At 51.3% G+C, this 26,436-nt stretch overlaps 1 protein-coding gene across 5 annotated transcripts in view; it reads left to right on the forward strand.

Moving 5' to 3' along the window:
- SFXN5 (sideroflexin 5) overlaps window positions 1–26,436 on the forward strand; it is a 317,212-nt gene that overhangs the window by 33,786 nt on the left and 256,990 nt on the right. For 2 of the 5 annotated variants that reach the window (XM_077280329.1, XM_077280330.1), the window contains 3 exons: window positions 8,216–8,293; window positions 12,839–12,865; window positions 16,919–16,973. In XM_077280329.1, coding sequence (XP_077136444.1) covers window positions 8,216–8,293; window positions 12,839–12,865; window positions 16,919–16,973 — 160 coding nt within the window. Of the gene's footprint in view, window positions 1–2,790; window positions 3,145–8,215; window positions 8,294–12,838; window positions 12,866–16,276; window positions 16,343–16,640; window positions 16,765–16,918; window positions 16,974–26,436 lie in introns of those variants that run through there. The other 3 variants (XM_077280333.1, XM_077280332.1, XM_077280331.1) reach the window with 3 other exon arrangements.

Below are 26,436 nucleotides of genomic sequence, written 5' to 3' on the forward strand. Positions count from 1 at the left end.
TATTTGCTTTCAGCCTCTTCCTGGCCCCTCTCGGCCCCCTCCTTGTTTGCTCTCGGTCCCCTCCTTGTTTGCTCTCGGCCCCTTCCTGGCCCCTCACGGACCCATCCTTGTTTGCTCTCAGCCCCTTCCTGGCCCCCTCCTTGTTTGCTCTCAGCCCCTTTCTGGCCCCTCTCGGCCCCCTCCTTGATTGCTCTCGGCCTCTTCCTGATCCTTCTCGGCCCCCTTCTTGTTTGCTCTCGACCCCCTCCTTGTTTTCTCTCGGCCACTTCCTGGCCCCTCTAGGTCCTCTCCTTGTTTGCGCTCGGCCTTTTCCTGGTCCCTTTTGGCCCCCTCTTTGTTTGCTCTTGGCCCCCTCTTTGTTTGCTCTTGGCCCCCTCTTTGTTTGCTCTTGGCCCCCTCTTTGTTTGTTCTTGGTCCCCTCTTTGTTTGTTCTTGGCCCCCTCTTTGTTTGCTCTGGGCCCCCTCTTTGTTTGCTCTGGGACCCCTCTTTGTTTGCTCTCAGACCCCTCTTTGTTCTCGGACCCCTCCTTGTTTGCTCTCGGACACTTCCTGGCCCCTCTCGGCCCCCTCCTTGTTTGCTCTCAGCCTCTTCCTGGCCCCTCTCGGCCCCCTCCTTGTTTGCTCAGCCTCTTCCTGGCCCCTCCCGGCCCCCTCCTTGTTTGCTCTCAGCCTCTTCCTGGCTTCACTCGGCCCCCTCCTTGTTTGATCTCGGCCTCTTCCTGGCCCCTCTCGGCCCCCTCCTTGTTTGCTCTCAGCCTCTTCCTGGCCCCACTCGGCCCCCTCCTTGTTTGATCTCGGCCTCTTCCTGGCCCCTCTTGGCCCCCTCCTTGTTTGCTCTCGGCCTCTTCCTGGCCCCTCTCGGCCCCCTCCTTGTTTGCTCTCAGCCTCTTCCTGGCCCCACTCGGCCCCCTCCTTGTTTGATCTCAGCCTCTTCCTGGCCCCTCTTGGCCCCCTCCTTGTTTGCTCTCAGCCTCTTCCTGGCCCCACTCGGCCCCCTCCTTGTTTGATCTCGGCCTCTTCCTGGCCCCTCTTGGCCCCCTCCTTGTTTGCTCTCGGCCTCTTCCTGGCCCCTCTTGGCCCCCTCCTTGTTTGCTCTCGGCCACTTCCTGGCCCCCTCCTTGTTTGCTCTCAGCCCCTTTCTGGCCCCTCTCGGCCCCCTCCTTGATTGCTCTCGGCCTCTTCCTGATCCTTCTCGGCCCCCTTCTTGTTTGCTGTCGACCCCCTCCTTGTTTTCTCTCGGCCACTTCCTGGCCCCTCTCGGTCCTCTCCTTGTTTGCGCTCGGCCTTTTCCTGGTCCCTCTTGGCCCCCTCTTTGTTTGCTCTCGGCCCAGTCTTTGTTTGCTATCGGCCCCCTCTTTGTTTGCTCTTGGCCCCCTCTGTTTGCTCTTGGCCCCCTCTTTGTTTGCTCTTGGCCCCCTCTTTGTTTGCTCTTGGCCCCCTCTTTGTTTGCTCTTGGACCCCTCTTTGTTTGCTCTTGGACCCCTCTTTGTTCTCGGACCCCTCCTTGTTTGCTCTCGGACACTTCCTGGCCCCTCTCGGCCCCCTCCTTGTTTGATCTCAGCCTCTTCCTGGCCCCTCTTGGCCCCCTCCTTGTTTGCTCTCAGCCTCTTCCTGGCCCCACTCGGCCCCCTCCTTGTTTGATCTCAGCCTCTTCCTGGCCCCTCTTGGCCCCCTCCTTGTTTGCTCTCAGCCTCTTCCTGGCCCCTCTCGGCCCCCTCCTTGTTTGCTCTCGGCCACTTCCTGGCCCCTCTTGGCCCCCTCCTTGTTTGCTCTCAGCCTCTTCCTGGCCCCTCTCGGCCCCCTCCTTGTTTGCTCTCGGACACTTCCTGGCCCCACTCGGCCCCCTCCTTGTTTGCTCTCAGCCTCTTCCTGGCCCCACTCGGCCCCCTCCTTGTTTGCTCTCAGCCTCTTCCTGGCCCCACTCGGCCCCCTCCTTGTTTGCTCTCGGCCACTTCCTGGCCCCTCTTGGCCCCCTCCTTGTTTGCTCTCGGCCTCTTCCTGGCCCCTCTTGGCCCCCTCCTTGTTTGCTCTCGGCCACTTCCTGGCCCCTCTCGGCCCCCTCCTTGTTTGCTCTCGGCCTCTTCCTGGCCCCTCTTGGCCCCCTCCTTGTTTGCTCTCGGCCACTTCCTGGCCCCTCTTGGCCCCCTCCTTGTTTGCTCTCGGCCACTTCCTGGCCCCTCTTGGCCCCCTCCTTGTTTGCTCTCGCTCGGCCACTTCCTGGCCCCCTCTGGCACCCGTGCCCTCAGTACTGCTCCGCTGCCTGCCTTCTCTGTGTTCTCGTCACTGCAGCTTCCATCTTTCGGGCGGCTGAACGACTGCCAATACTCCGACATGAGCGAGGAAAGTGCTGCACATCCTGTTTCTTCTTCTCGGGAAGTTTGTTGTTACTTACAGCGACTGCTGTTTCCTCACACACTGATGTCACATTATGTTCCCTCCATGTGTCCTGTCTCCATCAGCTCCACCACGTATTCATCTCATTACTGGGGCTGCTCCGCGCCTGCTGCCGGCACTGCAGGGGTTAATGCCGCCGGGCGACACCGCACCTCACATGGCTGAGGATTGTGGGAGGAAACCGGATTTAGGTGGTCGCTAAGAGCGCAGCTCTGGATGTGACTGGAGCATGGGACACTGTGAATGTCACTTGTAGGCTGAGTACACTGGGAATATGAGCGCAGCTCTGGATGTGACTGGAGCATGGGACACTGTGAATGTCACTTGTAGGCTGAGTACACTGGGAATATGAGCGCAGCTCTGGATGTGACTGGAGCATGGGACACTGAATGTCACTTGTACGCTGAGTACACTGGGAATATGAGCGCAGCTCTGGATGTGACTGGAGCATGGGACACTGTGAATGTCACTTGTAGGTGGAGGACACTGGAAATGCGAGTGCAGCTCTGGATGTGACTGGAGCATGGGACACTGTGAATATCATTTGTGGACGGAGAACACTGGGAATGCGAGCGCAGCTCCGGATGTGACTGGAGCATGGGACACTGAATGTCACTTGTGGGCAGAGGACACTGGAAATGCGAGTGCAGCTCTGGATGTGACTGGAGCATGGGACACTGTGAATATCATTTGTGGACGGAGAACACTGGGAATGCCAGCGCAGCTCTGGATGTGACTAGGATATAGGAGGTAAAGGTATTCAGAAGCATCATGGAGTATCTGCACATAATGGACAACACTGGAGGGATCGTCAGGAAGGTTAGAGGTTTCTGTCTTCATGGGGTCGAGCAGATCTGGTAGGAAAATTGTTGCACATTGGTGGTCCTTGGTGGCAGGCAGGCAGCGTCCCGCACCCTTGGTGGCCGGCTGGTGACGTCCTGCACCCCTGGGGTGCCCGGGGTGCGTGTGAGTCTACTAACCATTGGGGGGACCCATGTCCTGCCTTCCCGGTGTTTCGGTATGTGATGTCCCACACCCCACGGTGGTCTGCGGCTGCTGATGTCCCGCACCTCATGGTGGTCTGCGGCTGCTGATGTCCCACACCCCACGGTGGTCTGCTGCTGCTGATGTCCCGCACCCCACGGTGGTCTGCGGCTGCTGATGTCCCGCACCTCACGGTGGTCTGCGGCTGCTGATGTCCCGCACCTCACGGTGGTCTGCAGCTGCTGATGTCCCGCACCCCACGGTGGTCTGCGGCTGCTGATGTCCCGCACCCCACGGTGGTCTGCGGCTGCTGATGTCCCGCACCACACGGTGGTCTGTGGCTGCTGATGTCCCGCACCTCAAGGTGGTCTGCGGCTGCTGATGTCCCGCACCACACGGTGGTCTGCGGCTGCTGATGTCCCGCACCTCACGGTGGTCTGCGGCTGCTGATGTCCCGCACCTCACGGTGGTCTGCGGCTGCTGATGTCCCGCACCTCACGGTGGTCTGCGGCTGCTGATGTCCCGCACCCCACGGTGGTCTGCGGCTGCTGATGTCCCGCACCCCACGGTGGTCTGCGGCTGCTGATGTCCCGCACCTCACGGTGGTCTGTTGCTGCTGATGTCCCTCACCTCTCGGTGGTCTGCTGCTGCTGATGTCCCACACCACACGGTGGTCTGCGGCTGCTGATGTCCCGCACCTCGTGGTCTGCGGCTGCTGATGTCCCTCACCTCTCGGTGGTCTGCTGCTGCTGATGTCCCACACCACACGGTGGTCTGCGGCTGCTGATGTCCCGCACCTCACGGTGGTCTGCGGCTGCTGATGTCCCGCACCCCACAATGGTCTGCGGCTGCTGATGTCCCGCACCCCACGGTGGTCTGCGGCTGCTGATGTCCCGCACCACACGGTGGTCTGTGGCTGCTGATGTCCCGCACCTCACAGTGGTCTGTTGCTGCTGATGTCCCTCACCTCTCGGTGGTCTGCTGCTGCTGATGTCCCACACCACACGGTGGTCTGCGGCTGCTGATGTCCCGCACCTCGTGGTCTGCGGCTGCTGATGTCCCTCACCTCTCGGTGGTCTGCTGCTGCTGATGTCCCACACCACACGGTGGTCTGCGGCTGCTGATGTCCCGCACCTCACTGTGGTCTTCGGCTGCTGATGTCCCGCACCCCACGGGGGTATACGGCTGCTGATGTCCCGGTTAGGAGCGTTGGTCGTACACATCTTGTCAAACATCTGGGGCTCAGTAGATCTTGTCTGGTCTTTAGTAGCTGATGTCCGGCACGTCTTATGGTTAATAATTGGAGTCCGGCACCGCTGCCGGTCAGGAGAGGTGGTCTGATGCCTCTGGTATACAGTTGCAGTGGTCAGCAGAGATTGTCCCACTTGTCTTTCGGTCAGCAGAGGCCATCTTGATAATCTAGACCAGAACATTTGAGGCGGCCAGGGGCGAGGAGACATGGTAGTGATGCAGGAGTGAGAAGGAGCACACAGATGGCGCCTCAGAGATTCTCCTGGAAGACGTCGTCCTGTGAGAGGCTGAATATAGACGTGTGAGCAGATTCCCCCCGAGCAGCAGATGAGACGGGAGGTCGGTGCTCAGCAATGGAGACCGGCGGTGGTGCGGGCAGAGCGGAGGCAGCCAGGCTGCAAGGAACGTACCCAGGAATAGACCTCAGCGGTGACCCTGAGGACCCCGAGCTCCACAACTGGCGTGTCAGCCCGCTCCGGTACCCCCACATTAGGGCCCCGCAGAGCAATAGATAGAACGGTGCTCCCCCTTAGCCATTGATGTCGGGGGCTCGAAATGAATGAAAGCTGCAGATTTCATAAAACGATTTGATGGTTCAAATGGGCGTGTGGCAAGAATACAGCAGGAGAGTGTGGCAAGAAGGCAGGGGAGTGTGGCAAGAAGGCAGGAGAGTGTGGCAAGAAGGCAGGAGAGTGTGGCAAGAAGGCAGGAGAGTGTGGCAAGAAGGCAGGAGAGTGTGACAAGAAGGCAGGAGAGTGTGACAAGAAGGCAGGAGAGTGTGACAAGAAGGCAGGAGAGTGTGACAAGAAGGCAGGAGAGTGTGACAAGAAGGCAGGAGAGTGTGACAAGAAGGCAGGAGAGTGTGACAAGAAGGCAGGAGAGTGTGACAAGAAGGCAGGAGAGTGTGGCAAGAGCGTAGCAGGGCGTGCGGCAAGAATTGAGAGCATGCGGCAAGATCGCAGCGGTGTGTGCGGCAAGATCGCAGCGGGGCGTGCGGCAAGATCGCAGCGGGGCGTGCGGCAAGAATTCAGTGGGGCGTGCGGCAAGAATTCAGTGGGGCGTGCGGCAAGATCTCAGTGGGGCGTGCGGCAAGATCGCAGCGGGGCGTACGACAAGAAGGCAGGAGAGCGTGCCCCAAGAACTCAGAGCCTGCGTCGAGAAGGCAGTGGGGCGTACAGCAGGGCGGCGGGCACTACTGCATCTGCTTTATGGCTGCCGGATGTGACTGCAGCTTTGGATGTGATTGGAGCAGAATGTTTAGTCTTGGCTCTGGGCCCCTCCTCGTCAGTGCTGCAGCATTATCAGGTGCAGTGTGGTGTATGTGTGGAGCCCCCCGGGGGACCCTGCCGCCGCACTTCTCCTTGACCTGAATCTGTCAGTGTGGATGAGCGTACAGGATCCTCGTCAGCCTCCGCCATCCCCCCGATCCTCCGCACGACTCATGTAGCAGAGGGGAGGCCGTCGTGTAGGTGTCAGGTTGTATCGCCATCCGGTCGCTCCTGGTCCTTGTGTATCTCATCTTTTCTGTCTGCAGAGACTACAACTCCTGACAGCCCACACCATGATAGGGGTAGTAGTGCCTCGTCACATATGTCCTGGCCACCCGCACAAAGTAGAACCACATTCATCTCCTGAAATACTCTGTGCTGCAGTGAAGACTGTTCCTTCCAATATGACCTCTTGCCTTACTTGTCTCACCACAGGGCCTCTATAACAGGGCCGTCTCGTCACAGGGCCCCCATAACAGGGCCGTCTCGTCACAGGGCCCCCATAACAGGGCCGTCTCGTCACAGGGCCCCCATAACAGGGCCGTCTAGTCACAGGGCCCCCATAACAGGGCCGTCTCGTCACAGGGCCCCCATAACAGGGCCGTCTCGTCACAGGGCCCCTATAAAAGGGCCATCTCATCACAGGGGCCCTATAACAGGGCCGTCTCGCCACATTGCCCCTATAACAGGGCCGTCTCGTCACAGGGCCCCCATAACAGGGCCGTCTCGCCACAGGGCCCCTATAAAAGGGCCGTCTCGCCACATTGCCCCTATAACAGGGCCGTCTCGCCACATTGCCCCTATAACAGGGCCGTCTCGTCACAGGGCCCCCATAACAGGGCCGTCTCGTCACAGGGCCCCTATAACAGGGCCGTCTCTTATCGGTGCAGTGACCCTCATCTTCACATCTGGGGGTACAATGAAGGCCACGTGATCACTGCAGTGACCTTCATCTTCACATCTGGGGTACAATGGAGGCCACGTGATCGGTGCAGTGACCCTCATCTTCACATCTGGGGGGTACAATGGAGGCCACGTGATCGGTGCAGTGACCCTCATCTTCACATCTGGGGGGCACAATGGAGGCCACGTGATCGGTGCAGTGACCCTCATCTTCACATCTGGGGGGCACAATGGAGGCCACGTGATCGGTGCAGTGACCCTCATCTTCACATCTGGGGGGTACAAAGGAGGCCACGTGATCGGTGCAGTGACCCTCATCTTCACATCTGGGGGGTACAAAGGAGGCCACGTGATCGGTGCAGTGACCCTCATCTTCACATCTGGGGGGCACAATGGAGGCCACGTGATCGGTGCAGTGACCCTCATCTTCACATCTGGGGGGCACAATGGAGGCCACGTGATCGGTGCAGTGACCCTCATCTTCACATCTGGGGGGCACAATGGAGGCCACGTGATCGGTGCAGTGACCCTCATCTTCACATCTGGGGGGTACAAAGGAGGCCACGTGATCGGTGCAGTGACCCTCATCTTCACATCTGGGGGGTACAAAGGAGGCCACGTGATCGGTGCAGTGACCCTCATCTTCACATCTGGGGGGCACAATGGAGGCCACGTGATCGGTGCAGTGACCCTCATCTTCACATCTGGGGGGCACAATGGAGGCCACGTGATCGGTGCAGTGACCCTCATCTTCACATCTGGGGGGTACAAAGGAGGCCACGTGATCGGTGCAGTGACCCTCATCTTCACATCTGGGGGGCACAATGGAGGCCACGTGATCGGTGCAGTGACCCTCATCTTCACATCTGGGGGGCACAATGGAGGCCACGTGATCGGTGCAGTGACCCTCATCTTCACATCTGGGGGGTACAAAGGAGGCCACGTGATCGGTGCAGTGACCCTCATCTTCACATCTGGGGGGTACAAAGGAGGCCACGTGATCGGTGCAGTGACCCTCATCTTCACATCTGGGGGGCACAATGGAGGCCACGTGATCGGTGCAGTGACCCTCATCTTCACATCTGGGGGGCACAATGGAGGCCACGTGATCGGTGCAGTGACCCTCATCTTCACATCTGGGGGGTACAAAGGAGGCCACGTGATCGGTGCAGTGACCCTCATCTTCACATCTGGGGGGCACAATGGAGGCCACGTGATCGGTGCAGTGACCCTCATCTTCACATCTGGGGGGCACAATGGAGGCCACGTGATCGGTGCAGTGACCCAGACCTGGTTGTTGTGTCTCTTTTCCGGCGGTCCCATATTGTCCCTGTACCGACAGTCTGCACAGTTCCTTTGCTCGCCGCCTCATCGCCCTGAAGACTTCTCACCCACTTTTCCATTTTACTTTCCAGAGTCGCCTTAAGGAGGCTGTGCTGCTGCTGGAGGACTACAAGCACGGGACGCTGCCCCCCGGAGTCTCCAACGCTGACGTAAACACCACTTCTTATACCGGGGGGGGGTCAGAATCCTGGAGCCACAGTCGCCATATAGGTGTCGGACATGAAGAATTGGGTGAACTGTGGAGCGGTGATTAGGGGGGTGAGACCCCCAGGGGTGCGGGCCTGGCCTGCAGATGCCGCTCCTCTTGCCACACCTTGCCCGGCCAGTGCTGGGCGGTGCGAGGGTAACACCGGGCCCCGGGGCTCCTGATCTTCTTCTGCCTTTGTTTAATTAGAAATTGTCCTTGGAAAGTGTGATGTGATGGCGGCTGATACCATTACCGGGGAGAGAGGGGAGCGATGGGGAGCAGCAGGTTATACCACCGCAGGTCGTCCACCCACTACCAGGAGGTCACCTGTACTGGGCCTGGAGTCCTCTGTACGTCCTGCATGAGGCAGAGCCAAGAAGCCCTATTGACAAATCAGGAAAGTAAACAATCGGGACGACCGCCGGTGATTATTAACGTTCCTCAATATTCTCCTGACTCGGAAGATTCAAGCTAATTCGGCTTTCCATATCCAAAAATTGCTCAACAATCACAGGCTTCACATGAGAGGAGAACACTCTGGGCTGACATTCCCTGTGTTCTGCAGCTTAACTGTCTAGACTGGTGCAGAGCCGTAAGAGTCATCTCACTATTATATGCTGACGAGATCTGAGCCATCTCTTGGTGGCCTGATGGGTACATCCTGTATACAGTGCCGGACACGTGACCAGGACATGTACACTGGGTACGGAAAGTATTCAGACCCCTATAAATTTTTCACTCTTTGTTTCATTGCAGCCATTTCGTAAATTCAAAAAAGTTCATTTTTCCTCATTATTGTACACTCTGCACCCCATCTTTACTGAAAAACAAACAAAAATGTAGAAATTTTTGCAAATTTAATAAAAAAGAAAAACTGAAATATCACATGGTCATAAGTCTTCAGACCCTTTGCTCAGACTCATAGTTAAGTCCTACGCTGTCCATTTCCTTGTGATCCTCCTTGAGATGGTTCTATTCCATCATTGGAGTCCAGCTGTGTGTAATTAAGCTGATAGGACTTGATTTGGAAAGGCGCACACCTGTCTATATAAGACCTCACAGCTCACAGTGCATGTCAGACCAAATGAGAATCATGAGGTCAAAGGAACTGGCCAAGGAGCTCAGAGACAGAATTGTGGCAAGGCACAGATCTGGCCAAGGTTACAAAATAATTTCTGCAGTACTCAAGGTTCCTAAGAGCACAGTCGGCTCCATAATCCTTAAATGGAAGAAGTTTGGGACCACCAGAAGTCTCCCTAGACCTGGCCGTCCAGCCAAACTGAGCAATCGTGGGAGAAGAGCCTTGGTGAGAGAGGAAAGAAGAACCCCAAGATCACTGTGGCTGAGCTCCAGAGATGCAGTAGGGAGATGGGAGAAAGTTCCACAAAGTCAACTATCACTGCAGCCCTCCACCAGTCGGGCCTTTATGGCAGAGTGGCCCGACGGAAGCCTCTCCTCAGTGCAAGAAATATGAAAGCTGCATAGAGTTTGCTAAAAAACACATGTAGGACTCCCAGACTATGAGAATTAAGATTCTCTGGTCTGATGATATGAAGATAGACCTTTTTGGTGATAATTCTAAGCGGTATGTGTGGAGAAAACCAGGCACTGCTCATGACCTGCCCAATACAATCCCAACCATGAAACATGGTGGCAGCATCATGCTATGGGGGTGTTTTTCAGCTGCAGGGACAGGACGACTGGTTGTCATTGAAGGAAACATGAATGCGGCCAAGTACAGAGATATGCTGGATGAAAACCTCTTCCAGAGTGCTCTGGACCTCAGAGTTGGCCAAAGGTTCACCTTCCACCAAGACAACGAACCTAAGCACACAGGTAAAATAACAAAGGAGCGGCTTCAGAACAACTGTGACCATTCCTGACCGGCCCAGCCGGAGCCCTGACCTAAACCCAATTGAGCATCTCTGGAGAGACCTGAAAATGGCTGTAAACCAACGTTCACCATCCAACCTGACGGAACTGGAGAGGATCTGCAAGGAAAGAATGGCCGAGGATCCCCAAATCCAGGGGTGAAAAACTTGTATCATTCCCAAGACTCATGGCTGTACTAGCTCAAAAGGTGCTTCTACTCAATACTGAGCAAAGGGTCTGAAGACTTATGACCATGGGATATTTCAGTTTTTCTTTTTAAATAAATTAGCAAAAATTTCTACATTTCTGTTTTTCAGTGAAGATGGGGTGCACAGTGTACATTAATGAGAAAAATGAACTTTTTTGAATTTACCAAATGGCTGCAATGAAAGAAAGAGTGAAAAATGTAAAGGGGTCTGATAACTTTCCGTACCCACTGTATATACACGGCTCAACATGGCAACTGCAGCACCAAGAAGGAAAAGTGCTGGAATGATGCAAAATCGCAGGATGGAGACATCACTGATCTGGGAATGAGGAAAAATGGAAACCCTGTAAAAACCTCTGGATTTATTCAGTCTGGAGTCTGACCCTCGTGCAGAAATCCTGGCACCTCCAGACTCGGCCGCTGTCACTGAGGATAATATTGGTTGTCTGAGGAAGGTTCTCCACTGAATATGCTTGGTCAGAACATCAGGATCTGCTTCCTGAGCAATGATGTCCCCGATGGAGACGAGTCTGGATCATCTGCTGGCAGCTCCTGTGTAATCACTGAGCAATGATGTCCCCGATGTGCCCAGTGGAGACAAGACTGGAAACACTGCAGCCACGGGGGTAGGTTTAGGCCACGGAGGCTGCTCACAGGAGCACCAGCAACCTGGTGATGTCGTTTGGAAATACGGCTTCTGGCACAATTTGGAGAAATGGCCTGCAACGTCTTCGGACTTGTGTCCATTGAGTACATCGGGGACGTCATTAGTCGGTGATCTTGATTTGCCGTCTCGACAGGTGGTGCCTGTTCCTTATGTACTGCTAACATGTTTCCCGGCTTCACCATCTTTTCTAGCCCTGCTCCTTTGAGTAGAATATTTCCTTTGTTTCGACCAGGATTAAATATAATGTGCACCAGCGTCTACCTCTGTATGCCGCTTACAAACGCCCGGGCTGCTGCTTGGTCTCCTCCTCGTTCTTCTCATCTGTGTGACCAGGAGGTGACCAGGGTCCACCCCATCTCTTCTGGTAAATCAATTAGTCTGTCGGTTGCACCAATTTAATCTACTTTTCACATTCAGCCTCCGGCGCGATGTTCCCAACATTTACACATTAATATAAATATTTATGCACAATATGTTACTCACACGCAGTCTGCGGAGCCAGCGCCTCTTACGTGAAGGCATCTGTATATACTCACGAGTCACTCGGAAGCAGATCCAGAAGATTTGTAGTGCCTGCAAAACAAGACCGCTTCAAGGGCCAATCGGATTGAGCCCAGTTAGTTGTGATCTCTGATGCCGACATTGTTAATCTGTAGATCTAGAGATCAGTGTGGGTAAGCCATCATCTGCCGTCGTCGTAGACAGTTTGGTGCCTGGTGGTTCCATTTTGCTGGAGCCCAAACTTTCTTTTGTTTAGTGCCCTTTCTTCTCGAAATCCGCATGTCTTTCTGGGCGTCACTGTAATTGAAGAGTAGGGGACCCAATTATGTTACCCCATACTTGTTCTGCTCCACATGCACCAGTTTGGCAAATTATTTTTACAAATGACCATGAATGTCTCGCCATCACCGGTGGTCTTTGTAGCATTGCCAGCCTCCGGGCACTAAAAGACCGTACTGGTAGGACTTCCATATTTCACTGTCCTGTCCTTTTGGTCTTGGGCCATATTCCTGAACTGGACTATAGATCAGTTGATTGGCACTTTGATGACTTGATGTAGCACCTTGATGCCAATGTGCCCCTCTCCAATACATGAGTCTCAAGTGGTCCCGCCAATCCTTTTCTTCTGGAGAGTGATTCCAACAGGGCATCCATACCTAGCTCCTCTGGATGGGATTGTCCAACATTTACTTGTGTCTACATAGTACCGTAGCCAACTGGCATCAAATTATATCACTTTACACCGATAGGTGGGGGGTCCAATGGTCCCGAAACCTAAGAGGTCACATTGACGGTCAGCGTCCTCTTCTGATATTCCGCCAATGCAGCAATTCTGCACAGGAAATCCAAAAAGTGCTGGTGGCTCTTCTCATCTTAGCACCATTTGGTTCCCAGTACTCACCTCTCCATCAGTGCCTAATGTCACATTGGTTGGTAAGTTGAACGACCCCAGTTGACCTCCGTAGACTGGGACTTCGCTGTTGATCTAAAATGCTGCAAGAATGAGGTCTAAAGGTGTTGTTTTTTGATTTTGGCACATTTTTAAAAGTGGCATGTGTCACTTTCATCAATTTCACCCAGAAACTGATCTCCTAGTCATTTGTATACGTGTAAGTATGATATTGATGTATTTCTTGTGCAAGTAGACCTCCGTATATAATACTGGGAATGCTGGAGAGAAGGGAAAGCTTCCACCTCCTGACATTGAGCTCTTAGCCTGGTGTTTTCTGTGTCAGTGATTTCTCCATTGTGTTTTGCAGCTTTGGGCGGCTCAGAAGATAAAGCAGGTGAGTTCTGATGGTTTCCACTGAAATTTTGCCATTAAATACTTCTACAGTGCTGGATACAAGCCATATCTGATCACCCTTTATAGGGTCAAAACGAGTGCACACAGCCATTCTGAAGCGGCCATATACCACTTCTGTCATTTTTTCCTTGGGATCCTTCTAGTTGGCAGGACCCTGAAGAGAAGAAGACAGAAGAGGTTTATTGCCGCTCCGGTCTTCTCTTTGACATCTACATAGCGCTCAATGAGTACTGTGTAGTGAACAGAAGCATGTGCTTTGCGTATGCTTCTACTGTACTAGCAGTGTGGTGTCTGTCCGGCATATCGGTACTGCTGGGTCCTATCCAACTCTGATCAGCTCTGCTGCAACCAAAAAATGTTAGGAAATGTATATGTACACCAATAAAGAGACAGTGTAATAATAAAACCTCTCCCACTTTAATACAAGGCATCATACACAGTAAAAATAAGTTACACCCTGTGAAATGCGGAGAGGCAAAATTGGGAAGAAAAGTTTGTATTTAAAAAGGACGTGTCACCAGATCAAAAGTGACAAGTATCTGCTCCTATTCTATTCCCGCTTTTCCCCTGAGAATTAATTTTTTTTTTTTTTTACGCATCCGCCATATGGACAGAACAAACCTCTCCCATGATGGACAGAACAAACCTCTCCTATGATGGACAGAACAAACCTCTCCTATGATGGACAGAACAAACCTCTCCCATGATGGACAGAACAAACCTCTCCCATGATGGACAGAACAAACCTCTCCTATGATGGACAGAACAAACCTCTCCTATGATGGACAGAACAAACCTCTCCCACGATCGAGAGAACAAACCTCTGCCACGATGGAGAGAACAAACCTCTCCCACGATGGAGAGAATAAACCTCTCCCACGATGGAGAGAATAAACTTCTCCCATGATGGAAGAGGTTTGTTCTCTCCATCATGGGAGAGGTGTGTTCTGTCCACCAGTGGGACTTATGTCCTGCAAGCTTTACTGAGCATATGGAAACATTTCTGCAAATTGTTGACACATTCTTGGGTTTTGGGAATGTTCTAGTCTAACTTTATAGGTTATATCATAAAGGATTGGTGTGGAAACACACCCTATACAGTAGGTCAGTGAAGCTATTCCTTTAGGATCTTCTGAGATTCCTTTGGGAAGTGGTCCATGTCCCTTTCCTGACTTGGGACTTTTGGTTTGTGGACTGGCTAAAGCTCATCCTCTGTCTTTCTACCCTTGTCCTCTCCTCCATTTTCCTTGCCGGGCCCAGATGGCTGGCTCCCTCAGAGGTACTTTTCTGGGTCTCATGTCTCCCTTGTCTTTCTAAAAATAAACTAAAATAAAATCCCTCGCATTGACTAGAACCTTCTAGGATCCATTACCATGAGAGTACAGCTCTGCAGATCGTAGGTGTAACTAATCCAAGGGTAATGAAGTATGTGTTAATTGGTGAAATCTTAAAAAAACCACAATTGAGGGGGGTGGATGAATGGGAAATGAAGGCCGATCTGCGGAGATGGTCTACTCGTGGTGGGACCTTCCAAGCTCCAGTAGAGAAGCAGTGAGTAGTAGCTCTTCCTGGCAGTACTCTGTATCCACCCGGTGCCACTTTACACCTCTCCGAGGTATGTGACCTGAATAGCAGGTGCACTACGGAAGCACGAGCAGGTAAAATATGCATATGGGGTGACAAACACCTTCAAAAAGGTAGAAAATAAATCCAATAAAGACGCCTTAGGAGGCCGGAACCAGAAGGGCTGACAATTTATGTGCATTTAATGCGGCTTTTGTATTGTGCTATTCACTGCTAACATCTGCTGCCACCTGTACCTTGTGCGGAGGTGAGACGTGCCTGCGTTCTGACATGCCATCTGACTGCATGCCATGCCCAGCGGTTCAGTCACCAGGTTGGATTTTTTTCCCTTTTTGCAAACGAGGTAGTGAACGCTACTCATGGCTCAAAGATCAGAGGATATGGAGAGTTTAGCTTTCAGGGAATGCCAAAGAAGGTCATGTGCTTCATACTTCTGGCACTGGACTTGTAGGGATGGCAGTGATGTCATCAGGTGACGGTTGTGAGGTCACACATCTGGCACTGTATGGATGGCAGTGATGTCACCAGGTGCAGGTTCTGAGGTCACACATCTGGCACTGGTCCTGTATGGATGGCAGTGATGTCACCAGGTGTAGATTGTGAGGTCACACATCTGGCACTGGTCCTGTATGGATGGCAGTGATGTCACCAGGTGCAGGTTCTGAGGTCACACATCTGGCACTGTATGGATGGCAGTGATGTCACCAGGTGCAGGTTCTGAGGTCACACATCTGGCACTGTATGGATGGCAGTGATGTCACCAGGTGCAGGTTCTGAGGTCACACATCTGGCACTGGTCCTGTATGGATGGCAGTGATGTCATCAGGTGCAGGTTCTGAGGTCACACATCTGGCACTGGTCCTGTATGGATGGCAGTGATGTCACCAGGTGTAGATTGTGAGGTCACACATCTGGCACTGGTCCTGTATGGATGTCAGTGATGTCACCAGGTGTAGGTTGTGATGTCACACATCTACCACTGGACCTGTATGGATGGTAGTGATGTCCCCAGGTGCAGGTTCTGAGGTCACACATCTGGCACTGGTCCTGTATGGATGGCAGTGATGTCCCCAGGTGCAGGTTCTGAGGTCACACATCTGGCACTGGTCCTGTATGGATGGCAGTATGTCACCAGCTGCAGGTTGTGAGGTCACACATCTGGCACTGGTCCTGTATGGATGGCAGTGATGTCCCCAGGTGCAGGTTCTGAGGTCACACATCTGGCACTGGTCCTGTATGGATGGCAGTGATGTCATCAGGTGTAGGTTGTGAGGTCACACATCTACCGCTGGACCTGTATGGATGGCAGTGATGTCCCCAGGTGCAGGTTCTGAGGTCACACATCTGGCACTGGTCCTGTATGGATGGCAGTGATGTCATCAGGTGTAGGTTGTGAGGTCACACATCTACCGCTGGCACTGTATGGATGGCAGTGATGTCCCCAGTTGCAGGTTCTGAGGTCACATATCTGGCACTGGTCCTGTATGGATGGCAGTGATGTCACCAGGTGTAGATTGTGAGGTCACACATCTGGCACTGGTCCTGTATGGATGTCAGTGATGTCACCAGGTGCAGGTTCTGAGGTCACACATCTGGCACTGGTCCGGTATGGATGGCAGTGATGTCATCAGGTGTAGGTTGTGAGGTCACACATCTACCGCTGGACCTGTATGGATGGCAGTGATGTCCCCAGGTGCAGGTTCTGAGGTCACACATCTGGCACTGTATGGATGGCAGTGATGTCACCAGGTGCAGGTTGTGAGGTCATACATCTGGCACTGGTCCTGTATGGATGGCAGTGATGTCCCCAGGTGCAGGTTCTGAGGTCACACATCTGGCACTGGTCCTGTATGGATGGCAGTGATGTCCCCAGGTGCAGGTTCTGAGGTCACACATCTGGCACTGGTCCTGTATGGATGGCAGTGATGTCACCAGGTGTAGATTGTGAGGTCACACATCTGGCACTGGTCCTGTATGGATGTCAGTGATGTCACCAGGTGCAGGTTCTGAGGTCACACATCTGGCACTGGTCCGGTATGGATGTCAGTGATGTCATCAGGTGTAGGTTGTGAGGTCACACATCTACCACTGGACCTGTATGGATGGCAGTGATGTCCCCAGGTGCAGGTTCTGAGGTCACACATCTGGCACTGTATGGATGGCAGTGATGTCACCAGGTGCAGGTTGTGAGGTCACACATCTGGCACTGGTCCTGTATGGATGGCAGTGATGTCCCCAGGTGCAGGTTCTGAGGTCACACATCTGGTCCTGTATGGATGGCAGTGATGTCCCCAGGTGCAGGTTCTGAGGTCACACATCTGGTCCTGTATGGATGGCAGTGATGACTCCGGTATAGTATATACTGTATTGTGATTTCACACTTTTCTTAGAAATACTCTGTGCCCCTCATTGCCGGGCTGACTCCGTGTCTTTCTATTTTTCCCCACAGGCGATCATCCACCCAGATACGAATGAGAAGATTTTCATGCCTTTCCGAATGTCAGGTGCGTCTTACCTCACCCGGCTACATTCCTAGTGGCGCCAGTCAGGACTGGGCTGATAATCTGCATCATGGGATCTGGGGTTTTACTACAGTGGGTATGGAAAGTATTCACACCCCTTTAAATTTGTCCCTCTTTGTTTCATTGCAGCCATTTGGTAAATTCAAAAAAGTTCATTTTTTTCGCATTAATGTACACTCTGCACCCCATCTTGACTGAAAAAAACAAATGTAGTAATTTTTGCAAAATTATAAAAAAAAACCCCTGAACTATCACATGGTCATATGTATTTAGACCCTTTGCTCAGACACTCCCCTTTAGAAAGCACATCTGCGAAACGCGTGTTGGGGCATTCAGTGGCATCACTGACAGAGGCTTACAGCAACATGGGTAAGATCAATTTATGAATTACTGCTCCATTTGTTTTTTTTTTCCTGACCTGATGGAGCCTTACTATGATCATTTAACTGTGTTGCAGCCTGAATTTTGGTCTGTTCCACTACATGTGGACTTGATTCTCTGTTTTTTCTATACCTCATACATGTCTCGTGGTACACATGGTTCATGTTATCTTTATATTTGTATGTTGTTATTTCTAATAAAGATTCATGTTTTTTATTAATTATTTCTTTTAAGTGGTGTTTTTTGGATAATTTTTTATCCCTTTTTGAACTCCTATTTACGTCACATGCCATCCATTTCCTTGCGATCCTCCTTGAGATGGTTCTACTCCTTCATTGGAGTCCAGCTGTGTGTAATTACACTGATAGGACTTGATTTGGAAAAGCGCACACCTGTCTATGTAAGACCTCACAGCTCACAGTGCACGTCAGACCAAAGGAGAATCATGAGGCCAAAGGAACTGGCCAAGGAGCTCAGAGACAGAATTGTGGCAAGGCACAGATCTGGCCAAGGTTACACCAGAATTTCTGCAGTACTCAAGGTTCCTAAGAGCACAGTGGCCTCCATAATCCTTAAATGGAAGAAGTTTGGGACCACCAGAAGTCTTCCTAGACCTGGCCGTCCAGCCAAACTGAGTAATCGTGGGAGAAGAGCCTTGGTGAGAGAGGTAAAGAAGAACCCCAGGATCACTGTGGCTGAGCTCCAGAGATGCAGTAGGGAGATGGGAGAAAGTTCCACAAAGTCAACTATCACTGCAGCCCTCCACCAGTCGGGCGTTTATGGCAGAGTGGCTCCATGGAAGCCTCTCCTCAGTGCAAGACATATGAAAGCCGCATAGAGTTTGCTAAAAAACACATGAAGGACTCCCAGATTATGAGAACTAAGATTCTCTGGTCTGATGAGATGAAGATAGACCTTTTTGGTGATAATTCTAAGCGGTATGTGTGGAGACAACCAGGCACTGCTCATCACCTGCCCAATACAGTCCCAACAGTGAAGCATGGTGGAGGCAGCATCATGCTGTGGAGGTGTTTTTCAGCTGCATGGACAGGATGACTGGTTGTCATTGAATTAAACATGAATGCGGCCAAGTACAGAGATATCCTGGATGAAAACCTCTTCCAGAGTGCTCTGGACCTCAGACTTGGCCGAAGGTTCACCTTCCACCAAGACAACGAACCTAAGCACACAGCTAAAATAACAAAGGAGCGGCTTCAGAACAACTCTGTGACCATTCCTGACCGGCCCAGCCAGAGCCCTGACCTAAACCCAATTGAGCATCTCTGGAGAGACCTGAAAATGGCGTCCACCAACGTTCACCATCCAACCTGACGGAACTGGAGAGGATCTGCAAGGAAGAATGGCCGAGGATCCCCAAATCCAGGTGTGAAAAACTTGTGGCATCATTCCCAAGAAGACTCATGGCTGTACTAGCTCAAAAGGTGCTTCTACTCAATACTGAGCAAAGGGTCTGAAGACTCATGACCATGGGATATTTCAGTTTTTCTTTTGTGGTGTAGTGACCAATGTTACAGCCAGGGGGCGCTGTGTGTGCACTTCAAGATGCACTTGGAGGCAGGGTTATGATCAAACAGTGACTGGTAGTGTGGTGAATGGCCGATATGTGTCGCAGAGGGAGTCTGCATGGTAAGTCTGATGTAACGTGGTTGTTCTGGGACCTGTAGTCCCACAAGAGTTTGTGTGATGTTGTATAATAGTCATGGGGGACTTACTAGGCTAGTTGTGTGAGATGGGCGGGACAAACTAGCCACACAACCACACTCCCACCCATGGGAGTGGTTAAGGGTAGATAATGTGACCAGGGTGTGGGTCACATGGGTTTGTGAGCCGTGTGCTCCTGTGCAAGGTCATGGACGGTTGGTGTTGGAGACTCCTGGGAGTGGAGTCGTCCTGGAGCACCTGGAGACCATAGACCTGGACGGTTGGTGTTGGAGACTCCTGGGAGTGGAGTCGTCCTGGAGCACCTGGAGACCGTAGACCTGGACGGTTGGTGTTGGAGACTCCTGGGAGTGGAGTCGTCCTGGAAGCACCTGGAGACCGTAGACCTGGACGGTCTGTGTTGAGGACCTGGGACTGACCTGAAGTCAGTGTGAGGAGTGGAAACTGAGAGGTAGCCCCGGACAAGGGGATCATAACATACAGCAGAGAAGCCTATCTGCTACACGAACTGTCTGATGTTTTATAATGTTTCATGGCTGTAATGAAATGGACTGTACTCTATCTGGTTTATGCGGAGTTTAAATAAACCACATGGACTGATTTGTGTGAGGAACCGTGCCTGTCTATGATGATTCTGCTGCCAAGCGAGTGTCCCCTAGACCCGTAGCGGGTGAAACGCTACAATTGGTGTTTCGAATGTGGGCAATGATCCAAGGAACACAGGTTGCAGCGCTGGCTGGTCTGAGCCAGAAGAGTGGACAGTCTTGACAACCGTGAGTAACTACTGACCGGGGTCAGTGAGAATTGTTGTTGGTGGGATAGCTTCGAGGAGAAGAGGGTCCCAGGAACCTGTGCGGCGATGACAGGTAACGGATGGAGATCCGTGGTGTACTGACCGGGGTCAGGAAAAGAGAGACATTGCGTCTGGGCACCTCTGAGGCCGAGGGCTGTCCAGGAAACCGTAAAAGTTGCCAACGGGTAACGGTCTGAAAACCGTGTATTATACTGACCGGGGTCAGTGAGAAATTGTGTTTGGGCTGTAAAGCCGGGTGTGTAAGGGTATGTGTCCACGTTCGGGATTGCATCAGGATTTAGTCAGGATTTTACATCAGTATTTGTAAGCCAAAACCAGGAGTGGGTGATAAATGCAGAATTGGTGCATGTGTTTCTATTATACTTTTCCTCTAATTGTTCCACTCCTGGTTTTGGCTTACAAATACTGATGGAAAATCCTGACCAAATCCTGATGCAATCCTGAACGTGGACACATACCCTAATGGTCTGAAAACCGTGTATTATACTGACCGAGGTCAGTGAGAAATCGTGTTTGGGCTGTAAAGCCGGGTGTGTAACAGACCGGAGTCTGTTGTTCTGACCGGGGTCAGTGAGAGACTGTGTGTTTTTTTTCTTAAATCAACTTGCTGTGGATCGGCGGGTCCACGAAGTTGACAAGCGTCTTGCTGTAACTCGGCAGGGTTACGAAGGTGACAAGCGTCTTGCTGTGGATTGGCGGGTCCACGAAGTCTGCGATTGAGCCGTGCAGCGCGGTTGCAGCAAGAGGTTCCGCAGCAGCAGGAGCTGCAGTGGCGGTGGCGGCAGCTTGTGATCAGCACCCGGAGGTGCCAGTGATTTGGGACTGCAGCAGGAGCTGTAGCAGTGCCAGCAAGAGCTGGTGAAGTATTGAGGAAAAAAAAAAAATGTGTGCTCCAGGTTGTGCAGACTCTTAAAGGGCCAGTGCAAGCCCAGGGACATTCTGGTGCATGGTGAGAACTGGTGCCTGAAAGTACTGTGGGAAGTCCACGAGGTGTACCCTAGGGAAGGGGTGGTGTCCCTAAAAAGTACATCCTCAAAAATGGGGCGGAAAACCCAAACCGGAATGGTAGCCAAAAAAGGGGCGGAGTCCCAAAAGGGGGTGGTATCCCAAAAGGGAGTAATTGCCCAAAAGGGGGCGGTATATCAAAAGAGCGTAGTTACCCTAAAGGGGACAGAGTCCCAAAAAGGGGCGGTAACCCGAATAGGGGTGGCGGGAAAAAATGAGGCGGTGGTGAATGCATCATTGGACTGTAGCCAGGGACAATGGTACTGTGCATGTCCAATATGCCACCCTCCTGGTGAAAGGCTACGTGGGTGTGACACTGACTCCGGGGGTGACTTTGACGTGTCAGTACCAGTAGCAACCATTAGAGCTGAGTACGAGGTTGTGCGGACAGAAACACTAACACAGGGGAACCTGTTATGATCCTTAGTGGTTGAGGATCACGAATTACTCCAGCTAAGTAACAAACATAGGACAAGCTCTAGGGAGGTGGCAAACTGGACTGACCGGAAATCTGAACCTATCCAAACACACTAGAAGTAGCCGGTGAACGTGCCTAAAAATCCTAGACGTCTCGAGCCAGCCTGAGGAACTAACTACCCCTAGAGAGAAAGAAAGACCTCTCTTGCCTCCAGAGAAATAATCCCCAAAGATATAGAAGCCCCCAACAAATAATAACGGTGAGGTAAGAGGAAGGCACATACACAGGGGTGAAAACAGATTCAGCAAATGAGGCCCACTAATACTAGATAGCAGAAAATAGTAAACGGGTCTGTGCGGTCAGTAAAAAACCCTTACAAAATATCCACACTGAGATTTCAAGAACCCCCGCACCAACTAACGGTGTGAGGGGAGAAACTCAGTCCCCTAGAGCAACCAGCAAGCGAGGAGATCACATCTTAGCAAGCTGGACAAGAAACATGATGAATGCTGATAATCAAAAAATGAACGGACAACAACTTAGCTTGTCTTGGAGAGGCTGGGAGCAAGGTAATCACAAGGAATCTGAAGAGCACTGAATACATTGATAGCAGGCAAGGAACTGAGTATCCAGGTGAGCTAAATAGGAAACCAACCAAGGATAACGAACCAGCTGATGCAGCCAACCTGCAGAAAGACAACACTACACAGTACCGCTTGTGACCACTAGAGGGAGCCTAAAAATAGAGTTCACAACAGTACCCCCCCCTTGAGGAGGGGTCACCGAACCCTCATCAAGACCCCCAGGGCGATCAGGATGAGCCGCGTGGAAGGCACGAACCAAATCGGCCGCATGAACATCAGAGGCGACAACCTAGGAATTATCCTCCTGACCATAGCCCTTCCACTTCACCAAATACTGAAGCCTCCGTCTAGAGATACGAGAATCCAAAATCTTCTCCACCACGTACTCCAATTCTCCCTCGACCAGCACCGGAGCAGGAGGCTCAACAGAAGGAACCACAGGTACCACATACCTCCGCAACAAAGACCTATGGAACACATTATGAATGGCAAACGATGCTGGGAGATCCAAATGAAAAGACACCGGGTTAAGGATTTCCAAGATCTTATAAGGACCGATGAAGCGAGGCTTGAATTTAGGAGAGGAGACCTTCATAGGAACATACCGAGAAGACAGCCACACCAAATCCCCAACACGAAGTCGGGGACCCACACCGCGGCGGCGGTTGGCAAAGCGCTGAGCCTTCTCCTGTGACAACCTCAAATTGTCCACCACATGCTTCCAAATCTGCTGCAACCTATCCACCACAGAATCCACCCCAGGACAGTCAGAAGACTCAACCTGACCCGAGGAAAAACGAGGATGGAAACCAGAATTGCAGAAAAAAGGCGAAACCAAAGTAGCAGAACTAGCCCGATTATTAAGGGCAAACTCGGCCAATGGCAAAAAAGTCACCGAATCATCCTGATCAGCAGAAACAAAACATCTCAAATAAGTTTCCAACGTCTGATTAGTTCGCTCGGTTTGGCCATTAGTCTGAGGATGGAAGGCCGACGAAAAAGATAAATCAATGCCCATCTTGGCACAAAAAGTCCCCCAAAACCTGGACACAAACTGGGATCCTCTATCAGACACAATATTTTCAGGAATGCCGTGCAAGCGAACCACATTCTGAAAAAATAGAGGAACCAAATCGGAGGAGGAAGGCAACTTAGGCAAGGGCACCAAATGGACCATCTTGGAAAAACGATCACACACCACCCAGATGACATTTTCTGAGATACTGGAAGATCCGAAATAAAATCCATGGAAATGTGCGTCCAAGGCCTCTTCGGGACAGGCAAAGGCAAAAGCAAACCGCTGGCACGAGAACAGCAAGGCTTAGCCCGAGCACAAATCCCACAAGACTGCACAAAGGAACGCACATCCCGCGACAAGGAAGGCCACCAAAAGGACCTAGCCACCAAATCTCTGGTACCAAAAATCCCAGGATGACCCGCCAACACTGAAGAATGAACCTCGGAAATAACTCTGCTGGTCCATCTATCCGGGACAAACAGTCTCTCTCTGGTGGACAACGGTCAGGTCTATCCGCCTGGAATTTCTGCAGCACTCGTCGCAAATCTGGGGAAATGGCAGACAAAATCACTCCCTCTCTGAGAATACCAGCCGGCTCAGAAACTCCCAGAGAGTCAGGCACAAAACTCCTAGAAAGTGCATCAGCCTTCACGTTCTTCGAACCAGGCAGGTATGAGACCACGAAGTTGAAACGGGAGAAAAACAGTGACCAACGAGCTTGTCTAGGATTCAGGCGCTTGGCAGATTCGAGATAAATCAGGTTTTTGTGATCAGTCAAGACCACCACACGATGTTTAGCTCCTTCGAGCCAATGTCGCCACTCCTCAAATGCCCACTTCATAGCCAACAACTCCCGATTACCAACATCATAATTCCGCTCGGCAGGCGAAAACTTTCTTGAAAAGAAAGCACATGGCTTCATCACAGAGCCATCAGAGCCTCTCTCCGACAAAACAGCCCCTGCTCCAATCTCAGAAGCATCAACCTCGACCTTGAAGGGGAGAGAGACATCTGGTTGACATAAGACTGGAGCTGAAGAAAACCGGTGCTTCAGTTCCCGAAAGGCCTCCACGGCCGCAGGAGACCAATTAGTCACATCAGAACCCTTCTTGGTCAAATCCGTCAAAGGTTTAACCACGCTAGAAAAATTAGCGATGAAACGACGGTAAAAATTAGCAAAACCCAAGAACTTCTGAAGACTCTTAACAGACGTAGGCTGAGTCCAGTCATGAATAGCCTGGACCTTGACTGGGTCCATCTCCACAGTAGAAGGAGAAAAAATAAAACCCAAAAAGGAGACCTTCTGTACTCCGAAGAGGCATTTTGAGCCCTTCACAAATAAAGCATTAGCACGCAGGACCTGAAACACCATCCTGACCTGCTTCACATGGGACTCCCAATCATCAGAAAAGACCAAAATGTCATCCAGATAAACAATCATAAATTTATCCAGATATTCTCGGAAGATGTCATGCATGAAGGACTGAAACACAGAAGGAGCATTAGAGAGTCCAAAAGGCATCACTAAGTACTCAAAATGGCCTTCGGGCGTATTAAATGCTGTTTTCCATTCATCTCCCTGCTTAATGCGCACAAGGTTATACGCACCACGGAGATCTATCTTAGTGAACCAACTGGCCCCCTTAATCCGAGCAAACAAATCAGACAATAGTGGCAAAGGATACTGAAATTTGACTGATTTTATTCAGAAGACGATAATCTATACAAGGTCTCAAAGAACCGTCCTTCTTGGCCACAAAAAAAAATCCTGCACCAAGAGGGGAAGAGGATGGGCGAATATGTCCCTTCTCCAAAGACTCCTTTATATAACTCCGCATCGCGGCATGCTCTGGTGTAGACAAATTAAAAAGTCGTCCCTTAGGGAATTTACTACCAGGAATTTAAATTTATAGCACAGTCACAATCCTTATGAGGGGGCAGGGCACTGGACCTGGGCTCATCAAATACATCCTGGTAGTCAGATAAAAACTCAGGGACCTCAGAAGGAGTGGAAGAAGCAATAGACACCAACGGAGTTGGTTCGCCATGAATTCCCTGACAACCCCAACTTGACACAGACATAGCTTTCCAATCCAGAACTGGATTATGGGCCTGCAGCCATGGCAGACCCAAAACGACAACATCATGCAAATTATACAGAACAAGAAAGCGAATCACCTCCTGATGTACGGGAGTCATGCACATGGTCATTTGCGTCCAATACTGAGGCTTATTCTCAGCCAATGGCGTAGCATCAATTCCCCTCAGAGGAATAGGAAATTCCAAAGGCTCCAGGACAAAACCACAGCACCTGGCAAATGACAAATCCATCAGATTCAGGGCAGCACCCGAATCCACAAAGGCCATAACCGGGTAGGATGACAAAGAACAAATCAAAGTAACAGACAAAATAAACTTAGGCTGTATCGTACCAATGGTGACAGGTTTAGCGATTTTTTTTTAAAACGTTTAGAGCATGCTGAGATAACATGAGTAGAATCACCACAGTAAAAGCACAACCCATTTTGACGTCTTTGACTTTGTCGCTCAATTCTGGTCAGAGTTCGGTCACATTGCATAGACTCAGGTCTCTGTTCAGAAAATACCGCCAAAGGATGAGCAGATTTGCGCTCCCGCAAACGCCGACCAACCTGAATGGCTAAAGCCATAGAATCACTCAGACTTGTAGGGGTGGGAAACCCCACCATAACATTCTTAACGGCCTCAGAAAGACCTTCTCTGAAATTTGCAGCCAGGGCACACTCATTCCATTGAGTAAGCACTGACCATTTCCGAAATTTCTGACAATACACCTCTGCTTCATCCTGCCCTTGAGAGAGGGCCCGCAACGCTTTTTCTGCCTGATTCTCAAGATTAGGCTCCTCATAAAGCAGTCCAAGAGCCAGAAAAAATGCATCTACATTAAGCAATGCAGGATCTCCTGGCCCAAGAGAGAAGGCCCAATCTTGAGGGTCGCCACGCAACAAGGAGATAACAATTTTAACTTGCTGAGCGGAATCACCAGAGGAACGAGGTCTCAGAGACAGAAATAACTTACAATTATTCTTAAAATTCTGAAACCTAGATCTATCTCCAGAAAACAACTCAGGAATGGGTATCTTTGGTTCTGACATAGGGCTATGAATAACAAAATCCTGAATACTTTGCACCCGTGCAGTAAGATGATCCACACTAGAAGTCAGAATCTGAATATTCATGTCTGCAGCTGAGCTCAAAACCACCCAGAGTTCAAGGGGATGAAAGAAGCTAAACAAACTGCAGCAAAGGAAAAGCGGGAGGAAAAAATAAATAAAAATAAAAAATAAAAAAAATAATGTACTCAGGTCTTCTTTTTATCCCACTTCTGCGATGCATTAAACACTTTATGGCCTGCTATACTGTTATGATCCTTAGTGGTTGAGGATCACGAATTACTCCAGCTAAGTAACAAACATAGGACAAGCTCTAGGGAGGTGGCAAACTGGACTGACCGGAAATCTGAACCTATCCAAACACACTAGAAGTAGCCGGTGAACGTGCCTAAA

The sequence above is a fragment of the Ranitomeya variabilis genome, chromosome 1, assembly GCF_051348905.1.
Source record: "Ranitomeya variabilis isolate aRanVar5 chromosome 1, aRanVar5.hap1, whole genome shotgun sequence".
NCBI classification, from domain to species: domain Eukaryota; kingdom Metazoa; phylum Chordata; class Amphibia; order Anura; family Dendrobatidae; genus Ranitomeya; species Ranitomeya variabilis.